The 24969-nt window shown below is 33.8% G+C and overlaps 1 protein-coding gene across 3 annotated transcripts in view; it reads left to right on the top strand.

Moving 5' to 3' along the window:
* The window catches only part of LOC106871166 (histidine ammonia-lyase), a 75265-nt gene that overhangs the window by 43243 nt on the left and 7053 nt on the right, over positions 1-24969 (top strand). For all 3 annotated transcript variants that reach the window (XM_089350494.1, XM_089350488.1, XM_089350492.1), the window contains 15 exons: positions 2541-2578; positions 3420-3545; positions 6017-6156; positions 6270-6317; positions 7816-7867; positions 10257-10352; positions 11050-11145; positions 12200-12258; positions 13358-13438; positions 14480-14545; positions 18463-18541; positions 20066-20152; positions 20857-20991; positions 22333-22441; positions 23918-23987. In XM_089350494.1, the coding sequence (XP_089206620.1) occupies positions 2541-2578; positions 3420-3545; positions 6017-6156; positions 6270-6317; positions 7816-7867; positions 10257-10352; positions 11050-11145; positions 12200-12258; positions 13358-13438; positions 14480-14545; positions 18463-18541; positions 20066-20152; positions 20857-20991; positions 22333-22441; positions 23918-23987 (1282 nt within the window). The remainder of the gene's footprint in view (positions 1-2540; positions 2579-3419; positions 3546-6016; positions 6157-6269; positions 6318-7815; positions 7868-10256; positions 10353-11049; positions 11146-12199; positions 12259-13357; positions 13439-14479; positions 14546-18462; positions 18542-20065; positions 20153-20856; positions 20992-22332; positions 22442-23917; positions 23988-24969) is intronic.

Below are 24969 nucleotides of genomic sequence, written 5' to 3'. Positions count from 1 at the left end.
TTTTTGGCATTTTCCGACCAGTTCCACTTTTTTAAATAAGTTATTCAGGGATGCCCTTAACTCGTGCATATTTGGTATGTATGCTTGGTAGTAATTTGCAAGCCCCCAAATGTGCTTGTAACGTTATAATGTTCATTGGGGGAGGCATATTTTTTATTGCATTCGCTCTATACGGGTCTGGTTTTCGTCCATTTTCATTAATAATCTGCGCTAGATATTTTATTCTTGGCATAAAATATTCACACTTTTCCTCGCTGAGCTTAAACCCATACTCTTTTATTCTTTTGAATATCTTTTTAACATGCTCAGCATGCTGACCTTGAGATTTGCTTTTTATGAGTATGTTCTCAAGGTAAACTACAGCGAAATCCGAACCTGCGTGTATTATGTCCATAATTTGTTGGAAAATGCCAGGTGCTACCTTTATACCAAAGGAAAATCGATTAAATTTATACAGCCCTTTATGGGTATTTATTGTCAATAATTTTGAACATTCCGATAAATTTGTTGTATTTTTCAACACAAAAACTTTGGCTTTCAAGGTTTTTCCACGTATCATTTCGCCCATGAAATGCAATTTTTTTTTCCGGAAACATTTCGCGCAATTTTCGAAGTTTCCTTTAATCCAGATTTCCCTATTTTTCTCCATGTATCTGTATTAATTATCGTTATATCACTGCCCGTATCCAATTGTAACTTAATATTCATATTATTCATTTTTATGGACACAATTTTTTTTCTGATCCTCACTTAGAAATTTTTTTAACAATACATTCTTTCTAGAATTTACGATTTTTAAAAGGACAATTGCTTTTAAAATGTAAGCCTCTGCATCCATAGCCTGAATTTTGTCTTGACGATCGTTTTTCTTTTTCTTATTCGTTTCAAATCGACACACATGTTTCTGGGAGCAATCTTTCTCTTCAATTTTTCCGCGTCATATCTTAAATTTATAATCCTCTGGCATTCTTCAGCTACTGCCTGTAGAGTTAATTTTTGGTCCTGTTCTAATTTTATTAGTATACGGGTACATATATCAGCATATTTTCTTGCTGTTAAACCTTGAACAACAATTAGACATTTGAACAAATCCGGGGTTAATTCATTTAATTTGAACTTTTCACACTCTCTGCATAGGTGACGAAATCTTCATCATCTTTTTTTAAACTAAATTTAAACATTGCCAATGAGTATTGAACAGAGAACTTCTTTCACTGAAAATTCTCGATAACAGATTGACTGTTTCATCGAAACAAAACTCACCTGGTTTTTTGGTAGAATATAGTTACAGTATTTTTCGTGTTCAGCAGGGGATAACTTTCTTAAAAGCAGTTGCAACTTCTCGTCATTCCAGTTTTTACACTCTTCTTTGAAGATTTCTTCGTGTTTTCTAAAATATGCAGAAAAAATAGTACCTTCTTCTGGGTTATGAATAAATTCTCCAAATGAATTTGCTACGCTGTCTGACGAGAACGAACCTGAAGTATTTTCAGACTTCTTCAACATTACTTTCAGTAACTGTTGGTATTGTTGTTGCTGCTGTTGTAATTGTTGTTGTAATTGCTGTTGTTGCTGCTGCTGGAACTGTACCACGCAACAAGTCAACCGTGTTAATGATTTTTTGCTTTGGTTTCATACAAAAAAAGAAAAAAAAAAATTAAACGTCCGACGCAAGTTTCCTATATCTCTTCACCACTTTGATATCCTTGAGACACGTTGGATATATAAATTACGCGGCGGGGGTATAATCAATGTACGTACTTCGCGAGACTACTATCAAACTCTACTCTTTATGAGAGTTCGGCTAGTCCATTCTTCCAGTTCACCTGGAGTGCCAATGACTCTTCCCACAATGTGTGTGTGTGTGTGTGTGTGTGTGTGTGTGTGTGTGTGTGTGTGTGTGTGTGTGTGCGTGCGCGCGCGCGTGCGTATGCATGTATTTAAGCGGATGTATATCGATGTATACATCTGAATAACTTTATTATCTTTCCTCATATTTTCTGCCTTTTTTCCATCTTTTTTCTCTCTTTGCTCTTTACTTTTTGCCTTTCATTTTAGATACGATTTCTAAAATTTTATTTTAATTAAATGTTGTTTAGTACATTTAGTTCCTTCTGCTAATACTATAAATGAAAATAATTTGTTTGAATAAATACATATACATACATTGATACATACATATATATATGTACACAGAAATGCACACACACACACACACACACACACACACACACACACACACACACACACGCCCTCTCATGCATGCAAACTCATTCACTCAAATTTCGAAATATAAGGTCGTAAATTAGCAAAATCTTTATATAATCAGATAAAATTCCATGAAGCACTCTTATTTCAAATCCCACCAAAGATAGTAACAGTCCCTTCTCCAAGGGTGCTGTTTAGGGAAATCGATTCAGCACCATCTTATTGTGAATGAATCATTTTCACTACACAGGTATATATTCACTCGCATTTTGTTCATTAATTTAACAAAAAAATGCCTTTTGCCAACGGTCGAATATATTTTGTACTTCCAGAGAATTACAGGAAAATTTGATCAGATCCCATTCTGCAGGTAATGTAATCATTTTATCCTTCTCTTTGTCACCCCTCCCCTCAGCATATGGTAATTCCACTCTTTTGGATGGCGGGGGTATTATGTAGGACTCTATTATCTAAGGAATCCTTTCTTCATTCAAGACGTTAACATGTAATATGGGGAAAATTTGTCTGCCATTTCTATAATGGCATAGAGATTCCATCGTTACCTTGTGTATTCATTATGTGTATGCAGAAAGGTGTGAATAGCCAGCGTTTCTTTACATCCTGAAATAAAACCCCGTTGGAAGTCCCACTGGAAGTAACCTTGCCTTTCATTCTTCTGGAGTAGATAAAATGAGTACCATTCAACTCTACCTTAACACCTTTTCAGCTCTATCTTTCCCCTTTTCTCAATCCTTATCATTAATCTTATCCTCCTCCATGTTTACTGCCTACTTCCCCATCCTCTATTCTTACCGCCTATCACACCTCTACTTTTCTCCGCATCTCTCACTCTTTCTTCTGTCCTCTCTCAGTTATAGAGGCTTCTTTAAACCACAAACTTTTAAAATTATGAAGCGATCATCGCTAGTGATGGTGCCACAAAAATAGCATTAGGAGCATTCTGAAAATAGTTGGTTTTAGGAAGAGCATCAACCGTAGAAACCGTGCCAAAGTAGACATTGGTGCATGGATGAAGTCCTCTGACTTGACAGGCTCTAACAAACCATTCAATCCAAGCCTGCATGGAAGCCAGACGTTAAATGAGGATAACTGCTTTATGTTAGAGACAATTATACGTCTACATACACACGTGACAATGTATTTAACAAATAATGAGACGTCTTTTTAAAATATACTATTATTTACTGTAGGTGTTGGTGAGTCTATAACACTTGAAAGAATCAGGATGCTGTTGGCCTTGAGGATTAATGTTCTTGTTAAAGGATACAGCGGTATTTCTCTCGAAAATCTCAAGAAATATGTCGACGCATTCAATAGTAAGTATACATTCATATTCTTACCACGTGAAAGTTATTTCCATCTCTGTCCTCTTCTCCTCCTACTGCTGCTGCTCTTCCTCCTCATTCTCATTTCCATTCAACATTAGTAACTTTCCTGCAGACTTGATGTCTATCTCTGTGTCTTGCAGTTACGTAGTTCTGGGGTTTAATCCACGACATCGCATGCTGGGAAAGTCCTTGTGCTGACAAATTGACAAATGTCCTGTGAATCAAAATGCAAACTGTGTGGGAGATATCGTTATATATATATATAATGACAAATAAGAAAGATAGAGTGAGCAAGTCATTTTTACTATTCTAATTTACAATAATGTAATCTTAATTAAGTACAATTAATTTTGCAACAACATGTAATAATACATGCAACTGCGGTTTACTTTCCACCTACTATTCAGGTTAACTCTAATAACATATGTTGAATATGATTCTTCAGAATTGCGTACAGAATGATATGCTGAACTAATTTAAAGATCACTGGATATATTCATTCCGTGTTGGACGTGTTCACATGCTCATAAACGAAAGAGTTGTAAATTGAAGTAGTTGAATAATTTACTCACTCCACTCATCTTATTTTCAAGAAGATTATAACGATAAAGTTAATAGGTTGCTTATTTACAAGTCAAAAAGAAAAAACGAGAAAAATAATGGTTCATTATTAACTGACATTGCACGGGTCTTGATCAAAGCTATCAATCATCCACTGGCTCAATCTCTTTTACTGTAAACAAGTACAATAGAGAAGTACGAGGCACTGGAGACAAGTATTCTTTTTTAGTTTATGATTTATCTTTTCCATATATCAACCACACGTATATACATAAATTACATACATACATGCATGCATGCATGCATACATATCTATCTATCTATCTATCTATCTATCTATCTATCTATCTATCTATCTATCTATCTATCCATCCATATATATATAAATATATATATAAACACACACGCGCACACACACACACACACACACACACACACACACACACACACACACACACACACACACACACATACACATACATATGCATATATATATATTCATACACATAGATAGCTATACATTGACGATATACGTACATACGTATTGAACTTGGGACTTCATGGCTGCGAAACGAATTCTTTAGCTATTATATTACATTACATTAGTTACATACATACATACATACATACATGCATACATATATACATACAAGGTGGCTGTCATCTCGGAGACGAATTGACAAATTATCTAGATGTTAAAGACAATGGCTCTCAACAACACTTGTGTTGAACTTTAAAATCAATAACACCTTGCCCAACGCCGCTAAAGACTCTGCCCTACATAACCAAGTAGTCCAGAAACAATTAAGAGCAAGATCTCCGGACGCAATGAGGAGGGTGTTATTTTGGAATTTCCTTCCAGAGAAATGTGTTAGCAAAGACCAGGGCTGTTGAATGTATGTTGACTCTACTGAGTTCATTTACCCTTTGACAGTATTTCATTTCCGTCCTGCTGGGTGTCCAAACAAAAACTCTCCTCCTTACCAACAATACTTAGTCTGACCCTGCAACTGGTTGTACTGGATTACATGTTACCGGTAGCCAGAAGAATTACCTAACATATACATACATACATACATACATACATACATACATACATACATACATGCATATTCTTGATTCATATTTGTAAATAAAATATCTAGAAGATAAATTTACTTTGAGGAAATCTCAGGCTTTTAGAAGTAACATGATCCTCTTTGATTTCTAAGCTGAGCAGGTCTGTTTTGTTTATTGAGTCCAAATTTAGATAATCATATTTGGCTTTTGCAGAAAGCTATCTCTTGTATTGATTACTCAAATACAAAAACGCCCTCGACAACACTATTAAAATCGTCTACTCATATATGGCATTGTTGTTGAATAACTTTTGAAAAATTCGTTTGTCTCAGAAAGTAAAAACGGGAAAATACAGTATGGTAATGAACTAAATGACTTTTAATAAATATCCCATATATTATTGTATTCAAATCCTACCAATGTTCGCCGCTTTTCACTCATCCCCGTGATTAACGACCGATTTCTTAAATCTGTGTCTCTATGACAAAGTTAGAAATTACAGTTTATTCTGAGGAAATAGGTCAGTATTATCAGCGTTTGTTGGTTCTCTTTGCTTGAATTTTTGACATTGTTGCCAGAGGAGATATTGGTAGGGAGGGAGTTTCCAGTTGCATTGTTTACAAGGAAATATTGTGTGAAGGTCAAGATTTACTGGAAAAGGTAAGGTAGAGAAGCAGAAAACTTTGCTTAAACTCTAACTGGAGTCATACGTAGCTGGTTACTTTAAAAGAACAAGAATCATCGCAGGAGCAGTTGAAGGAACAGAAGTGGAAAAATACAATGCGCCAGAGATTGTAATTTATATTTCTAGTTATTTAATTCATGTTTTTGTTTATTAGATTCCCTTTTGCCATGGGTTCCAGAAAAAGGAACTGTTGGGGCAAGTGGAGATTTGGCGCCCTTAGCTCACCTTGCATTAGGAATGATGGGTGAAGGTAAAATGTGGAGTCCAAAAACTGGATGGGCTGAGGCAAAAGATGTAAGTACTCATCGACTTTTGTTCTGTTAATTCTATTTTCAAATTTTGGAATGTTTATCAAATGGTTAAATTATTTGTGACTCGTACTAATGAGCTATGAAATTATTTTTCAGGTGTTAAAAACTTACAATCTGCAACCAATTAAACTTGGTCCAAAAGAGGTAAAGTCAAACTAACTTAATTTCATATATCATCTATTCACATAACAGACAATGTGTGCTTTTGAAAAGCAATATCATACTACATCTTTACAAACAGTTCAGTATGTGAAAGTTCATTTGACATGTATCACATGTAGAAGCATTGATTTGTGTTCTTACAAGGGGCGATAAGTGTTAAAGATATTTGACCTTATCTTTAAATCTTCTAGATTTTTGTGGTTTATTGTTGTAGGGGACTGTATTGTCGAAGATTTTTATACATTCGATAGCAAGATAGAGATACTTCTACGGATGTTATTAAAAAAGTATTTTTTAAAACTTTGGCTGGTGTAGAGTTTTATATTAATATACATGTTTTTTGTTACGTTTACTACATGTTACGTATTTATGTGTAGGTAAGTTGAGGGCAGAGGTTAAAAATGTTTGCTACTTAGATACTTAGATTATTAGTGATAATTATTTTACGGTCGAAAATTTTGTAGTTGTTAAAGTTTTTAAAAGGCTTCTTTTCAAAATGTATCATATATATGATATTTGCATGTGTGTGTGCGCGCGTATACATACATACATGCATACATGCATACATACATACATATATACATACCTATATATATATATATATATATATATATATATATATATATATATATATATATATATATATATATATATATATATATATATAAACACGTATGCATGTATCAAACCCACCATTTTCATGCTAGCCACTATCTATCTATCTATCTATCTATCTATCTATCTATCTATCTATCTATCTGTTTGTCTATCTATCTATCTGTGTGTATATGCACATGTATGTATGTATTATGTATGTATGTATTAACCATTAAGTTCATTTATCTCTACGCCTTCAAAGACCACATACTAGCATAGAAAGAACTTGAGGGGTTTGACTTTTTTTCAACTTAGGCAGAATTATTATCGAAGAGTGGCGGCTTCCAAGTGTGCATAACGATATCTAAATCATAGTCATCTATATTACTATTATCATATATCCCAAATAAAGAAATCTATCATATTTCCCCCAAAATTCAAGGGGATTGACAAGTTGAGGTTTCAAAGCAGAGGGATAACATTTGATAACACCGAATTGAGTAAACTTTGTCACACAAGCACCTACATTGTCAAAGTAGACAAAACGTGCCTATTTTGAAAGCGCATACTACCAAGAAAAAAAAGAAAAGAAAGAAAGAAAAATCATTAATGACAAGTCTTTAGGGTATTTAATCATTAGACACGTCTAAATTGTTTTAGTGTTCCTTCTTCCATGAATTTTAAGTCATTCTAAAATAAAATCTCATCCAAGAGAACACAAGAAAACTCTAATTGAGTTATCCTCTCTGTCAATGATATTTCTCTTCATGATTGGATATTTGGAACCGATTGGTTTGTTAAGTTAAGGCGTTTCTGCATGTCTATATATTTATGTATGTAAATAGGAACAAAGATTCATGTTCTTGTGGTAAATTTATTTCAGGGACTTGCATTGATCAATGGTGCTCAGTTCATCACTGCTCTTGGGTCTGAAGGTAAGACATCAAATCATTTGATAGCATTAAAAATATAAAAGAAAACACTGGAGACTACAATAAATTATCTTTGGGACAAAAAAATATTTTGAGAGTTCTAATGGTTCTGAGAGTTGAGAGAGTCGTCCCATTGGGACGACTCTCTTAACTCTCAGAACTCCTCTTATTTCATCTAACCTCTAACCTTTCGTCTAACCGTCTAACCTTTCGTCTAACCGTTTAACCTTTACTGCGCTGATTCATGCAAAACGCAGTGCTTTCCCCTTACAGTATAACATTGACGTCCGTTCTTGATGTCCTGTGTCAATGCCATAAAGATTAAGATAAACAAGCTATCAGTTGAGTTATGAATTTTGGTAGATATTCAGTTAGACACCCATTTGATCCCAACCGAACTTTAAGTACTGTCATACTTGGCTTTGACAGCTTTCACATACATGCTACAAGTGCTTGGCAATAGAATAAGTCTATAAAAATAAGTGTTTTAGTTTTATATAATTAAATCGTTATTACCTCCGCCTTAGCGAAGGCGGTGGTATTGTTTTCAGTCGTGTTTGTTTGTTCGTGGACAAGATATCTCAAGAACCACTGGATGAATTCGGATGTAACTTTCAAGGCTGTTTGGCCTTTTGACTGGCACGGTCTCATTAGATTTTGAGATCGATCCGGTACCGGACAAGGATTCTGGATAGTTTTTTACGATTTTGTTTACTTTACATGTATATGTCAAGTTTCACAGTTCTCTTGTACACGCACACACACACACACACGCACGCAAACAAACCTCTCTTTTACACACACATACACTTCAAGCGCCGTTTATCGGCTTTTTCGCTCCTTTCTTCGTTATTCATCTATCACCCCTTCCTTTCTCATTCATACGACGCTCTCTTTGCCACTTCGTTTCGTCTTTCTCATTGTCATTACTTTCTCTCACTCCCTCTCAGTCATGGCTATTATTCTCACTACTTCTCCTTCACTGTATTAGTATTTCATCTCTTCTCTCTTCACTTCTCACTCAATATATGTATTTGGATAATTTTTCCGTTTGAGAGCGGTCGGGTTCATTTTTAGTATTCTCGTTTGCGAGAGCAGTCGAATTTATTTCAATTATTCTCATTTTTAAAAAATCATCTCCGGCTAATCGTTGAGAGGACGTTGGTGTTGCCTTGACGGACGCTTGCGCTCTCTATGAGTGCTCTTGTTATAATTTGAGATGACTCTTCTATTCTAAAAAACTTCATTTTGATGTCTACTTTTCTTGCTTGAATGGGTTGAATGGAATCCATTGTAGCAAGGGTTTCTATGACTGGATGCCCTTCCTTGATACCAACCTTAACTTGTTTCCCAGCAAGTAATATTTGGCCATAGCTGGACATGTTTACATGGAAGAATAGAAATGCGGATATTTATAACAGTTTATATGTTTATATGTACTGTGATATGTGTACATCTATGTCTCTCTCTCTCTCTCTCTCTCTCTCTCTCTCTCTATATATATATATATATATATATATATATATATATATAATGTAACCTCGTGGGCATCGGTACCATTTTCCTCTTTCTCCGTTCTTCCATTCTCTGAACTTTCCATCTTTCCGACGAAGGGCTACGCCCGAAACGTCATACACTCTCTCTTTCCTTTCCTGAGCGTCCAATAATACTATCCATATCACGTCCTCACTTTGTTGTTTTTTTGTTATTGTTTTTTTGTTATTGTTTTTTTGAACTTATATATATGTGTGTGTGTGTGTGTGTGTATCAATCGAGTGTATGTACAAATAGGTAGGAGTTTAGGTTGATGACCGTTTCATGTTTGATGTTTGTAGTCGGTGAACTCCTTGACATGTCTCCTATAACTGAGTATAAATATGCTAAGGTTTTGATGACTTTACTAATTCTGGCGCCACTACATTTATCAATTTCATAGATTATTCAGTGTCATTGTTAAGCTATAAACTAATCTAGATATGTGAATTTAGATTGTATATTTATATGATCTCTGTTTTTTATTTGCCTGTTTAAGCTACACCTAACTCTCCTATATATTCAAATGTAAAACTTAAGTGCATCACTAGCCCCTGATAATGTTGGCAATGTCCAGATTGATGCTTAAAATTTTACCTGGTACATTTCTTGTCATAGTTTTACATATGATGTATCTTAGTTGATTTTTGATTTTTATGTGTATATCATTGTGTGTGCATGCATGCGTGTGTGCATACGTGTGTGTGTGTGTATGCATTATTTGTGTGTATTAAGATTATAACTTTCTTATAGTTGGATATAGAATCATAATATTTTATAACATACACAATTACATGTATGCATTGGTATATACACATGTACATATTTTTGCATATAATGAATCTTATTTTCTTTCCAGCTCTGGAAAGAGCGGAAGCAATAACTCGCCAAGCTGACATTGTAGCTGCTGTTAGCTTTGAAGCGTTGAAAGGAACAACAAAAGCATATGATGAAGGTAAAAATATAAATATATCTGGACTGTGAGTTGATTTGAAATGTTTGATTTCTGTATGTGAAGATCTATTGATGGTTTTTCGTTTGATACTATTGTTGTTTTGCTCCAAATCAGTTCTGGTTGAGCAGTTTAAAAGACTTTGAACCAGATAGTAAGGTGTGATTTGAGGAAATTTGGCTGCTATTTCTTGCAGGTTGCATATGTTGGTGTATCAGAGAATTTTATCATTCCAAGATTATCTTTCATTAAAAGTAGGGCAAGTCTCTATTCACTGTATACACAAGAGGCAGAGGCGGTGAATAAATGGTAAACATTAATGAACAGCAAATAAAAATAAAGGGTCTTTGTAGAATTCTAAAGGTATTAGCAATCCTCATTACCAAGAGGGACTTTGCACTGGAAGTATCAAGGAAGACATTACTGTACAAACTGATGCTGGAAATACAGAATATGCCTGATAAAAGGAATGGTGATGATGGCAAAGAAGAATACAGTGGAGCCAGAATTGATGATGTTGAGCTAACATCTTGCATGAACACCAAAATCCCAAATCTCTAGAAGGTTATGTCAGTCATTCTTTTCCCAAGAGCACTAACGATATAAATGAGATTGGCTTCAACTAAAGCTTAAAACCTCCTGTGTGATGATAATAATTATTATGTTTATAACAAACAATTTCCAATTTTTCTCTTTGCAGATATTCATAAAGCTCGACCACATCTGGGTCAAATAAAAGTTGCTTCAAGACTTCGTTCCATTCTACATTCTGATCTATACCCATCACAGATTACAGGTTGGTAGCAATGTGGGAATATCTATTTTATTCAGTTTCTTTTATTTATTTAGCTGGTTTGGTCATTAACCATTAACTATTGTGAACAAAAGTACAAGCATGGCTGTGTGTTTAAGAAGTTCTATTTGTCACTGTACCTCAACATTCTCATCTTTCTTGTAGGCACATAACTAACACTGCATTCAACAACTGGTCCTTCTCTTCATCTTCAGGACCAGAAAGCATTTCAGGCCTCAGCGCTTATTGAAACTTGACAAAATTCTTGCTGAGGCCTTCAATGAAGTGTTGCATCCACATCTGGTATGGTGCTTCTTCTGCACACATAGCCATCTAGAATGTGAGCAGGAAAGTATTTCTTGACTCACAGACATTTCAGCTTCTGAGGGGTACTGTCTCTTCTTTCTCTCTCTCTCTCTGTATTTTCTACTGCTATTATAACGGTCTCAGCTATTCAGAGCTGGCTGGGCTCATGTCACCTCTACTTCCAGCATGCTCATTTACTTGCCTCTCATTTCCCTTGTTGTAAAGAAATCTCTAAGCCAAATGGTAACCATTATACCCAGTTCTTCACAGAATATCAGTGCTCTGGAAACTCCTTCCGTGCTTGTGTCTTTCCTACAGTTAGTAATTTGCAATAGGTCAAGAGGAACAATGACAAAATCAATCTCTCCATTCTCTGAGACCCTATGAAGATGGTGGGTGCTATCATTTACATTAGCAATAAAAAAAAACACACATAACCAATGTATCTTTCCTTTTTTTATTGGATAGAAGGGTGCGATTTGAAGGATATTTTGGCTTCTATTATTAATGGTTGAGCAACCATATCTTTGTCTCATTATAAAGGTTAATTTAATTCTAGGGTAATGCTAATTAACAATATATACTTTAGGGTTAAAAAAATAGATCAACAAATAAATATCTCATGATAAAATACTGTACAATACAATACATAAATGACTCATATAAGCAAAGCCAGCTTAATACTTATATATCTATTGTATTTATATTATGTCAGAGGATTAATTTGTTGTACGGCCTTCTTTAATTTTAGAAAGTGAACTTGCCAATAACAAGGTTCAAGATGCCTACACTCTACGTTGCATTCCACAAGTAAGTAGATCCTGTTATGATACTGATGCAAATGAATAAGTGTATATCACACATATTACGAGTGTACATTAATAGTTTTAGGGAAAGACTTATAAATATCCTCTTGCCAGTTCAATAAAATATAATAGGAAAAACAACATATTTTAAACAGTGGTCTAACCGATATTAATTGAAGACCTGGAAAATAATTTGCATGAAAGAGATGGTATAGATGAGTTAAGAAAATGGCTGGATGAAATATTGAATGGTATGTGTAGAAGAGGTATAGGAAAAGGAATGAATGGTGTGTAAAAATGCTGATGGTCAAAGGCAGCTTGTGTAAAAGTATAGATCAAAGCAGATCAGGAAAGGGGTGATGAGATGAGTTCAGAGACTTATAAAAGGTATTGAGATGAGATGATAGTTGATTAAAACAAACAGATGGCTTCAACCTGTTTAATTTATCTAGTCTAGTCTTGAGGTGGTCTGCCTTTGGACAGGTCCTGTACATGTAAATCTACTCCAACACTCACTATATGAACTGTGAGAGCCCACACCCTCCCTGCCACTGTTAAGTAGACTGTTGGAACTTCAGCTACCATGACTAGACTTGGGATGGATACTGGAGTGGTTCCCCATTACTTTCTTCATGCTGCTAGGATTTGAACTCAGAATGTAGAGAGCCAGAAAATATACCATAAGACATTTCTGCCAATGTGCCAATGATTCTACCATTCTCCCACCTACAGAGCAATGTGAAATGAAGTGTTTTGTTCCAGAACATGACACACTACCCAGCCTGAGAATCAAACCCATGATCTAGCAATCATAGGTGCAACACCTGAACCACTAAGCCATATGCATTCACATATTTAACATAGAAATAATAACTTTTTAAAAATGATTTCAACATTTCAGTAAATTTAGTGATATTGGGAATGAAGATAAAGTTGATGTTGATGATGACTGTGATGAAGATGATCTTGTTGATGTGGTTACTGTTGCTGCTGCTGCTGCTGCTGCTGCTGCTGCTGTTGCTTCTGATATGATGATACAGTAATCATGATTATAATCTTTCTGATTTTCAAGCAACTAACAAACACTTCCTTAAATCTTACAGGTTCATGGAGTAGTTAATGATACAAATGCATTTGTTCGAACTCTCCTTGCCACAGAGCTCAACAGTGCAGGAGACAACCCTGTATCCTTTGTTTATATTTTACAGAAATTTAAAACAAATAATTTTAATTACATTAATACACATTTTAATTACATTGACACACAAACTCACATTTATGTCTGCTCTGTCAGAATCGTCTACTAGGCTCTGTATATCCTCTCAGTGTGAAAGACAAGGATGTAATCACCAGCAAGAAACATTCACAAGTTATGTGCATGGTCTTGGTTTTTGAGTGGAGGTGTGACACCTCAACTATGTACTTTTAACAGATGATAAAAGTTTAACTATATTGCTGAACACTTCTTAAAATCTCGTCTCTCACACATCTCTTCTTTCTATCTTATTTTACTATCATAAGGTTTAACTATATCTTTGTCCTGTCTAAAAATATTTTTCTTTCTTAAAATCCTATATCTTTATCTAAGCTTCTAATTTTTTATATTTTTTAATTTTTTTTTTAACTGTTTTTCTCTCCTAAAATCCTATACTGTTTCCTTTTCTTCTTGCTTTCTTATGAATTAATTGTCTCTGTACATTACAAAGCATTTGAAATACTGCTTAGCCATTCAGCTCACTAATGGTCAACCATGTCACTAAATACATCAGTGAAAGATAAGGTTTTAAGCATGAATATGTAATACTGTATACACTATACTAAATATGCATATACATCTCTGTATATACTCAACACAAATGTGTTACATTACATATATCATCCTATAAAGTTTTGTATGGAAGACTGTAAAAATGACCATTGTGATGATGATGATGATGATAAGGCTAATAACCCTGGTAACAATGACAATGGTAATGATGATGATGATGATGATGATAATGATGATGATGACGACGACGATGATGAAGTCATTGATAATGATGAAGATGATGATAATGTGATGATGATGATAATAATGATGATGATGATGAAAATAGTTTGTGAAATTCCAAATCCATATTTCACATATCCACAAAATAAAAATGTCAATCAGTTGTTACAATTTATTTTTGTGAATTCCTAAATGCTTTTATTTTGAAAAATCCAGTTCCTTGACAGTCTCCAAGATGGTGTTTGCTGACCGTGGTGAAATAATAAGTGGAGGAAATTTCCATGGAGAATACCCAGCTAAGGTAGACTATAATGTTTATGAATTTGTTTTGCAAGATTCCTGATATGAATTTTTGTGTTGAAACAGATATCGTTATATTTTGGAACAGTCATTTTTTTTTAGTCCATTCTATGAACTAATCAGAGCAGGAGGATACACTCAGATGGAAGAGTCGCTGAAGAGGTCACAGATGTGTGATGAAAGATTACAGACAATGGACATAAGATAAAATAAGAACAATGATAAACAAGTGAAGAATGAATATATAGTGTGTGTATTTATTTGGCAAGTAAAAAGAAAAATAACCATTCCAAAATATACCAATAGACTATAACCTTTCTTAATGATAAATTTGAAAGCAGTTAATCATTAATTTTGTAGTGGTTGTCACTGTCATTGTTTAGCTACAGTGCTGGCTCTGATTTTATGACCAAACATGTTCCAGGCATCATTACTATGTATTTTCAAGGTGTAATTTAATGAAGCTTTGGTTGCTACATATTTCTAGTAGGTTAAATGATTCATGTAGGACATTTACATTTATCTTTCAAGTTTCTTCATCCTTATCAGCTGACCTTGTCTTCAGATGTCTTTCAGTCTCCTATTTATACACTCCTATTTGTCAGTATCTATATTTATGGTATCACATTGGATATCATATGTGCAGGTGCGGTTGTGTGATAACAAGCTTGCTTTCCAACCACATAATCTTGGGTTCAGTCTTATTGTGTGGCACCTTGGGTAAGTGTCTTCTACTATAACCCCAGGTTGAACAAAGCCTTGTGAGTGGATCTGGTAGACAGAAACTGAAATAAGCTCATTGTATAAATATACATATGTGTATATGTGTGTGAGTGTGTGTGTTTGGGTTGATGCTGTTCAATAGTCTTTTGAATTTCAGGAGTTTGTCTGTGTTGGGCTAGAAGTAATTCAGTTCTGGCTGGACCAATATCCGGAAGAAATACCGGAAAGGATCAGCAAAAAATTCATAATTGAATCGGTTGAAATCATCCTACGAAACAACCACGTCATGTTTGACAACATGTTCTATTGACAAAAATCCGGAATTGCCATGGGCACTAGGGCAGCTCAGGTCATTGTGAACCTAACAATGGGCTATCTGGAAATAATAATATACCAGGTATCTTTATCTACCTTTGGAAATCCTCTTTCCCAATACATAAAAGAAAAATTGGTAAAGATTCCTAGATGATTGTTTCATCTTCTGGAATGAAAACACAGACAAACTCATGAAATTCAAAGGACTATTGAACACCATCAACCTAAACATACAGTTCACAATGGAATACAACCAAAAGGAGCTACCATTCTTGAATATACAAATTAAAAAAATAAACCTAAAAATACCAAACAGACATGTCCTACATTTCTCCAAAAACAATATTACTACACAAAATTTTATAACATTTTCCTAACATAATGATTTAAATATATTTTTTAACCATATAAGACAAGTCTTCTGCAGTTTTTTCACTTTATTTTGTCTTTTATACATCCAACCATGTGCTTTCACATACCAACTCTCTCACCTATATACATATATATATATATATATATATATATATACACACACATATATATACACGTATATATATATATATATATATATGTGTGTGTGTGTGTGTGTGTGTGTGTGTGTGTGTGTGTGTGTGTGTGTGTGTGTGTATATATATATATATATGTGTGTGTGTATATATATATATCGAATTGAATAAGTTGGAGTCAGCAAGAAGTAGTACAGTTGGATATTTATTTGTAATCACTGCAATTGTTTCCCTGCAAAGTAGTTCTTCAGGCTTGCAGGTATTTGGTTTTGTAACCATTTTCCTGCATTATGAGATCTATTTGTGTTTCCTCAGGTGATATATAAATATTGTCTCCATAAACTCAAATTCTTGGCTTCAAGTGCATCCTCTCTGTCTGTTGTGGCCTGCAAGGTAGTAGCAGCTAATAAGTGTACATAACCAAATACCTGCAAGCCTGGAGAACTACATTATGTGGAAACAATGTAGTGATTACAAGTAAATGTCCAACTGTACTCCTTGTTGACTCCACTTTATTCAGTTATCTATTCAGACACTACAGAAACCCCAACACAAATCTAGCAGTACTTATAATACTACTTCTAGATAGCACTGGATGAAATCTGAAGGTGGACGAGTTTTATACTGTACTTAACAGAATATAACATAACTATATATATATATATATATATATATATATATATATATATATATATATATATATATATATATATATATATATATATATATATAAAAATATATATATATATATACATATATATATATATATATATATATATACACACACACATACATATATGATATCACTAAAGTGACAGAGGGTACAATGTAGTATCAGTATTGCTAGAAATAAGTGTCAAAATCACTCCATAGCCACAAAAGCACTATCTTAATGACTGACAAGGGGAGATAAGCGCCCTAGCAGACAGCCAGATCACTGGTGATTTTGAATTTTGAATTGCTAAGTTACAGGAATGTAAAAACACCAACATTGCTTGTCAAGGGGGACAAACATAGACACACAAACACACACACATATATATATATATATATATATATATATATATATATATATATATATGTATGTATGTATGTATGTGTATGTATGTGTATATATATATATATATGATGGGCTTCTTTCAGTTTCCATCTACCTAATCCCCCCACAAGGATTTGGTTGACCGACGCTATAGTAGAAGACACTTGTATGGAGCGTAATTGAGAAAGAGGTTAATGAGCATCCTCATAACACCAAAGAACCCCTAAAAGCCTCCATAGTCAGAGTAATGTTCAATATGGACACAGACCACTTGATTCTAGCATGTAGGCAGTTCAGACCTCGAATAGAAGCTGTTATTAAGGATGAAGGAAACTTTATTAAATAAAATGATGAAACAACATGTATATTCTTATCCTCAAAACCTTTTTCAGTAAAAAGGCATTATTGCCTATTTCTAAGAATCATTTTTGTGTAAGCATATAACTTATACAAAAGTATATATATATATATATATATATATATATATATATATATAATTGGTTGTATATATATATAATTATTATAATATTAGGGAATGTAAAATTCCAAATATACAGGAATATTCAATTTAGTCATACCAAATTGAATATTATAATAAGTAATATATGTATATAAATATATGTATCTTCATTTCAGTTTTATTATTATTCTTATTTTAGTCCTATGTCTGAAATGGACTAAAGAGAACAGGTGAAGACAAGTGGGATGAAGAGTCACTGAAGAGGTCACAGGATGCGTGATGAAAGGACACTAAAATAATAATAATAATAATAGTAATAATAATAATAATAATAGTAATAATAACAATAATAATAATAATAACAAAGCTGAACTGGATAATGAGGATAACATAACTATATATATATACACACACACACACACATACATATATGATATCACTAAAGTGACAGAGGGTACAATGTAGTACTAGTATTGCTAGAAATAAGAGTCAAAATCAATCACTCAATAGCCACAAAAGCACTATCTTAATGACTGACAAGGGGAGATAAGCTCTCCTAGTATATAGGAATGTATGGTTGGTTGGCAAAAATATGACCATCCCCAAGTATAATAATATTTGTTTCAACACACAATTTCACATCAGGAATCTTATAAAATAAATACTTAAGTATATTTTAATAGATTCTTTCATTATTTTCAAAATTTATTGAATTAAAGACTGTGTCTTACAACAGAAATATGGTAACAAAAGGGTTAAGGAGTAAAACATTAAAAATACTCTATATTCTCAATGTCCATAAATTTTCTTTACCTGAGATTTTTCTTGGAAAATTTAGAATGTATGACTTTCTGTTATTAAATATTTCATTTCAGGCAAATGATTATCTTGCAATTGGAGTTCATGAATTGGCGAATATAAGTGAAAGACGAATTGAACGCCTCGTAAATAAACGTATGTATGCATTACTATTGAATTTCAAATATTCTGCTAGGAAATAGATAAATCAGGTTTACATTTCTGTGTCTTCATATACATGTATTGATATGCATTGTATATCATATCCTTAATGTAATATAGGTGTGTAGGCATGGCTGTGTGGTTGGTTAAGAAGTTTGCTTTCTAACCACATAGTTTCAAGTTCAATCCCACTGTGTGGCACCTTGAGCAAATATTTTCTATGCTAGCCTAAGGCCGACCAAAGTCTTGTCAGTATATCTGGCATATTGAAATGGAAAAAAGTTGTGTGAGTGTGAGTGTGTGTGTGTGTGTGTGTGTGTGTGTGTGTGTGTGTGTGTATTGCATGCATATCATATAGTCTTTACAGAGACTTCATGAAGTTTTGGTTGATTGATTTTATAAGTTTAATAGTTAATTTATTTTAATAGTCAGAATTAACATTTGATATGAAACCAGTTAATTACTGCAAAAAGTGAAATAGTAAAACCAATATGTATTTTAGTTACTCATTATTAACATCATTCTTTTATGATCACTGAACTCTACTACTCTGTCCCTTAAATGTAAACATACAGCTACCGTCACTGTCTCTCTTCCATTACTCCATCCTCTGGCGTCCTCTTGTTCTCAGCACTCAGTCTCTTTCATTCTACTCTCTTACACTCTTCTTTCATCCTGTTGTCTTAGTTGTTTGGCTATCATTCTCTCTTCTTTTTCTTCTCTTGATCATGTTACCTTTAACAAAAAGGGGACAGTGTAAAGCTCTGAGGACACTTTGGTCTTGTAAACTCACTTTTGCTGGTACTACTATGAAATACTCATCCTATGTTTTGTAAAGTGGTAGGTGAATGAATGGAGATGATGTAGAATAGAGAGGCTGTGCTAAGAAGAAATATACCTGGTACACTCTATTAAATGGTTGGTATAAGAAAGGGCATCCAGCTATAGAAAACATGTCAAAAATAGAATGTACGAACAAGTCATGGTCTCCACCCTGATTAGGAGATCAGTAGCTCAAAATAGGAACTGATTATGATCTATCCACCCTATACTAGCATAGGAAGCAAACATTCTTTTAATTGCTTCAATCATTTGACTGTGGCCAGACTGGAGTACTGCCTTTAGTCAAACAAATCAACCCCAGGACTTATTCTTTGTAAGCCTAGTACTTATTCTATTGGTCTCTTTTGCTGAACCACTAAATTATGGGGATGTAAATGCACCATCAGTTGTCAAACGATGCCAGGGAGCAAACACACACACACACACACACATACACACACACGATGGGCTTCTTTCAGTTTCCATCTACCAAATCCACTCACAAGGCTTTGGTTGGCCCAAGGTTATAGTAAAAGACACTTGCCCAAGGTGCCATGCAGTGGGACTGAACCCGAAACCATGTGGTTGATAAGCAAGCTACTTACCACACAGCCACTCCTGCACCTATGATGACAATGATGATGACGACGATGATGATGATGATACTGATGGTCAATATTACATATTTTATTACAGCTCTTGGGAATTTGCCTCCTTTCTTGACTGAAAATGGTGGACTCAATTCTGGCTTTATGATTGCACATTGCACAGCTGCAGCCCTAGGTAAGTGTTAAATATATGACACTTTTGCATTTTGTTGTATTTCTGTTAATTTCTTTTTGAATGCATTCAGATATTTATACAATATCATAATGAAGCATTGAGGTGGCACGTAACTGTACAGGTGGCAAGTAAAATACACCATTTCGAGTGTGGCCATTGCCAGTACTGCCTGACTGGCCTTTGTGCCGGTGGCACGTAAAAACACCCACTACACTCTCAGAGTGGTTGGCGTTAGGAAGGGTATCCAGCTGTAGAAACTCTGCCAAATCAGATTGGAGCCTGGTGTAGCCACCTGGTTCACCAGTTTTCAGTCAAATCGTCCAACCCATGCTAGCATGGAAAGCGAACGTTAAACGATGATGATGATGATGATGATGATGATGATGATCAGAACATTTTATAGGCTATAAATATTTAACTCTTCAGCATAAAGCTAGATTGGTTCTATATAAGGCTGGATGGAATAAATTTTCTTGTACAAAAAGGGCCCTTTTAGATTTCTGAGACACGCACATAAACAAACATAAAGAACTATCTGTAAAGGGCTTACTGTGAGTTCTGTGTTGATTTATCTTTAAATGATATTGACTGATGTAATATATAAATACGTTGGTGATGATGAAAGTATTAAAATGTTGTAAGATACTTCAAAGCTACTTAATTTTTTTAATTTTTTGACGCTTCAAATTTGTTTTTATTTTTAGTGTCCGAAAATAAAGTTCTTTGCCATCCTGCTTCTGTTGACTCACAGACAACCAGTGCAGGAACTGAAGACCATGTATCCATGGGAGGATTTGCTGCAAGAAAAGCACTGAATGTTGTTGAAAATGTAGAACAAGGTAACAATAATTAAAAAAAATTATTTTTTAGAATAGTTGATCGTAATTTCTGCATCAAATAATAAGTTCCTTTGTGGAAAGAAAACATATTTGGTTGACCTTATATGAAGAGGAAATATAGAAAAAAATTGCTTCATAAAGTAGAGTCATTTTAAATATCCTTTTATTAGTGACGCTAGAATATGCTACCCATCAACTGATATAGCATATGATGAGTCGATAAGTACTAGTTTTATAGTATTTAAATTTTTGTACATAAATGCTATTTGGTGAGTTTTGTGATGTGACCCATCCAACCAAAACCAGTATGAAAAGTGGATATATGATGATGATGATGATAATAGTGGTGGTGGTGGTAATGATGAAATTAATGAAACGAACGATCATGCATGTTTAGAATTTGTGCTTTGTTTATACAGACCAGTAATTCCCTAATATTCTTTTTTTACTCATGACACACTTTAGATCAAATAAAAGAATTTATATATTTAAGCACAAATAATCTAAGCCATAAAAATTATTAGGTTTTTGGTCTTTATTCAATAAATAAAGTGTAGAAAAACACTTTGTATTTTTTACTTTTTTAAAATAAAATTTAGTTATTTTTATATGACATCTAGCTATATCTTGAGACATTCTGTTGTGAACTGTTGATATAGATCAGAGGTTCTCAACCTGGTCTGTATGACTCCTGGGGGTTCCATATAAAATTTTGGGGGTCCATACAAGCAGAATAGTTAATTGGTTACCCACAATATTATTCTAAGGACCTATGAAAAAATTTTGCTTCAGATGAATTTATTGTAAGAAACAGCTCAGTTTCTTTATCTAACATTTTACACAGTACAAACTACACAAGTTAAAAGTGTGAAAAACAAAATAGGAATTTTGAAAGAAGTATCAGTAAGAGTAGTTTTTAAACATCAAATGACGATAGGGGTCCACCAGAATAAATTTATTAATCAAAAGGGTCCAAAATAGTTGAGAACCACAGCTATACATTATTGACCCCCTTCAGTAGGGGATCCTGTTTCTGCTTATGATTTGAACCACGACAAAATAAGCTGAGTTTTTTGACAAAGAGAATGAGAGAAAAGTAGTAAAATTCAACATCTACAACTTTTCCAAGGACATATACAGCAAAAATGACTTAAAGGGACTTAAGAATCAAAACTTACTAGAGGACTAAACACTTTAAAAGTTTACTTCTTACTACACAGTGTTTACAATTAAAATTTTCTTATAACATCATTCATTTCTCCACAGATTTTAGATATATAATTTTTTTTATTGTGCCTTAAATCATTGTGTTACTATCTGTATAATATTGTCTCATAACAGTTTTAGCTATTGAACTGTTGGCTGCATGTCAAGGTCTGGAATTCCTGAAACCATTGAAACCTACAAAGCCTATTGAGGAAGTTTATAAGCTTGTTCGCAGTGTTGTTGCGTAAGTACAGTTTATGGTTTTTACTTGTATCAATCATTAGACTGTGGCCTTGCTGGGGCACTGCCTTGTAGAAATTCAGTTGAATGACTCAACCCCAATACATGTTTTTCTCTATGCCTGGTACTTATTCTATTAATCGCTTTTGCTAAGTTATGGGGTCATAAACAAACCAACATCAGTTGTCAAGTGGTGGTGGGGAACAAGTACAAACACACAAAGAGAGAGAAAGAGACACACACACACAAACACACATCATGGGTTTCCTTCAGTTTCCATCTATCAAATATACTCACAAGGGTTTGGGCAGCTCAGGGCTGTAGTAGGAGACATTCATTCAAAATGTCATGCAGTGAACTCTGAAATCATGTGGTTGACAAGTAAACTTCTAACCACAGAACCATTCCTGCACTTGATAATCAATTATTTATCATTTATTTTAAAATCTTTTTACTTGTTTCAGTTGTTGGACTGCAACATCTTGAAGGGTTAAGCCAAACAAACCAATCCCAGTATAGTATATATATATATATATATATATATATATATATATATATATATATATATATATATATATATATATTGACTTATAGTTATGTACAATATTTTCAATTAAATATTAATAGTGCACCTGTTGGTCATAGCAGATCATGTTTCAGCACATGTGTATACAAACTTGAACATGATTTTTCGAAGAAGACTGGCAATTGCCCATAGATGTAAGTCTTCAGTCTGCACAACATCAATTTTTATCCATGGAAAAGGCTACTGACTTGGGCCAATACAGCATGAAACAAATGTCATCACAGGTGTTGCTATCAGAATGTAGAGAATCAGAACAGATATCACAAAGCTTCTCTTACCTACACTTTGAACAGTTCTGTCAATCCGATGCTCTGGATTGGTACTTTATTTTCATCTTCAAAAGGATAAAAAGCAAAGCTGACTCAAGCAGGATTTGAACTCAGGATGCAGAGAAGCAGAATAAATTCTGTGAGTCATATTATTAAATGCACTATTGATGCAAAGAGCACCTGAGTGGAGGAGGAGGCATGAAATAAGCTTGATTAAAAAAGCAGAAGCCATTGTAGTATCAATAAAAAGACAGAGAAAGGAGACAGAGAGACTGGAGTGTGTCTGTGAAAGATTTATATACCAACCAGTCAAGTGGCTTTTCTCTGGATGTATTCAAAGATGTCTGTGTATGTGTGACAACGCCATCACAGATATGGGGGTAGTTCTCCTTTGTGAGCCTCACTTGAAGTCTGTAGAGCTTCAAAAAATTTTTTTTGGGGGGTGGTGATGAAGTATTTCTGGTTCCAAGAAAAAGGGGTAACCTTTGAGATGTAGTCCAAGCTATGGGGATTGTTATTGTCATAGAGTTTCTCTTTTGAGGATTTCCAAATGTGGTTTTCCACTCTGATAAATAACTGTCATTTTAACATTTTTTCTAAAACAAAGTTTGATTTCATATTACAGACCATGGGACAGAGACCGTTATATGGCACCTGATATTAATGCTGCTACCAAGTTGCTGAAAGAAGAAAAGGTAATGATTGCTTTCATTGTCTTTTTCTCTTAGTGGTTTAAGTGATTGGGCTGTAACATAATCAATTATATGTCCATTTCTAGGTCTCAACTGGCACTTACTTTATTAATCACAAACTAATGAAAAGTATAATGAACCTGGTTGGGATATGAACTTAGAAGGTAAATTGGTACTACTAAATACTTTAGAGTATTTAGTTTGAGAAAGTACTTACTATTAAGTATTTATTATTAAGTCAATGAAATATAGATATTGCGTTATACAGAATATTGGTCTATCATAGATAACATGAACACACACAGATACATATACAAAGATACACACTTAGACATGCACACACACACACATACACATGCATATATATATATATATAAGGTTTCAAATGGGGAGAAGTTGCTCTTTCAAAAGGGATGTAATTCATCCCTGTGTACACCAGTTTAGCTCCATTTCGATTAATTTTCCTGAAATCTGTTAATTTGTGTTAGTATTAGTGTTTATTGATGGTTCTTCTTTGACATCAGTGCTTAATACTTATGAAGTTCCAGTTGTTGTTATAGATGTTTTCCTTTATCTGATATAGGAGAACAGAATTTTAATAATATATAGTAAACAGAGAGTGTGAACAGAGAACAATCAATTTATATATTGTGTGTTGTGAATTTGTGGAAAGAAATCCCATAAAACTCAAAAATTTTAATAAAAATGGAGAAGAAATGTTAAAATATAAGAGAATTTTAATTCATGCAGATGATTGTTTTGTACAGCAATGTAAAAATTATGCAAATTCATGGTTAAGTAGAATTAAATTAATTAGATTAAATTAAATTAATTATATATCACTGTACTCTTCAGGGCAACAAGTGTAAACAGAATTTATACATAGGACTTGAGAAAAGAAAAAGCAGAATAGGATCTAGGAGATGCATATTTATCCTTATGTGAAAGAAAGATATGTGTGAGTCCAGTTAGGTATTAACTAAAA

The sequence above is a fragment of the Octopus bimaculoides genome, chromosome 1 (assembly GCF_046866305.1).
Source record: "Octopus bimaculoides isolate indiv1 chromosome 1, ASM4686630v1, whole genome shotgun sequence".
Lineage (NCBI taxonomy): Eukaryota > Metazoa > Mollusca > Cephalopoda > Octopoda > Octopodidae > Octopus > Octopus bimaculoides.
The sequence above is the reverse complement of the archived record's forward strand: the minus strand, read 5'-3'. Positions and strand labels throughout refer to the sequence as shown.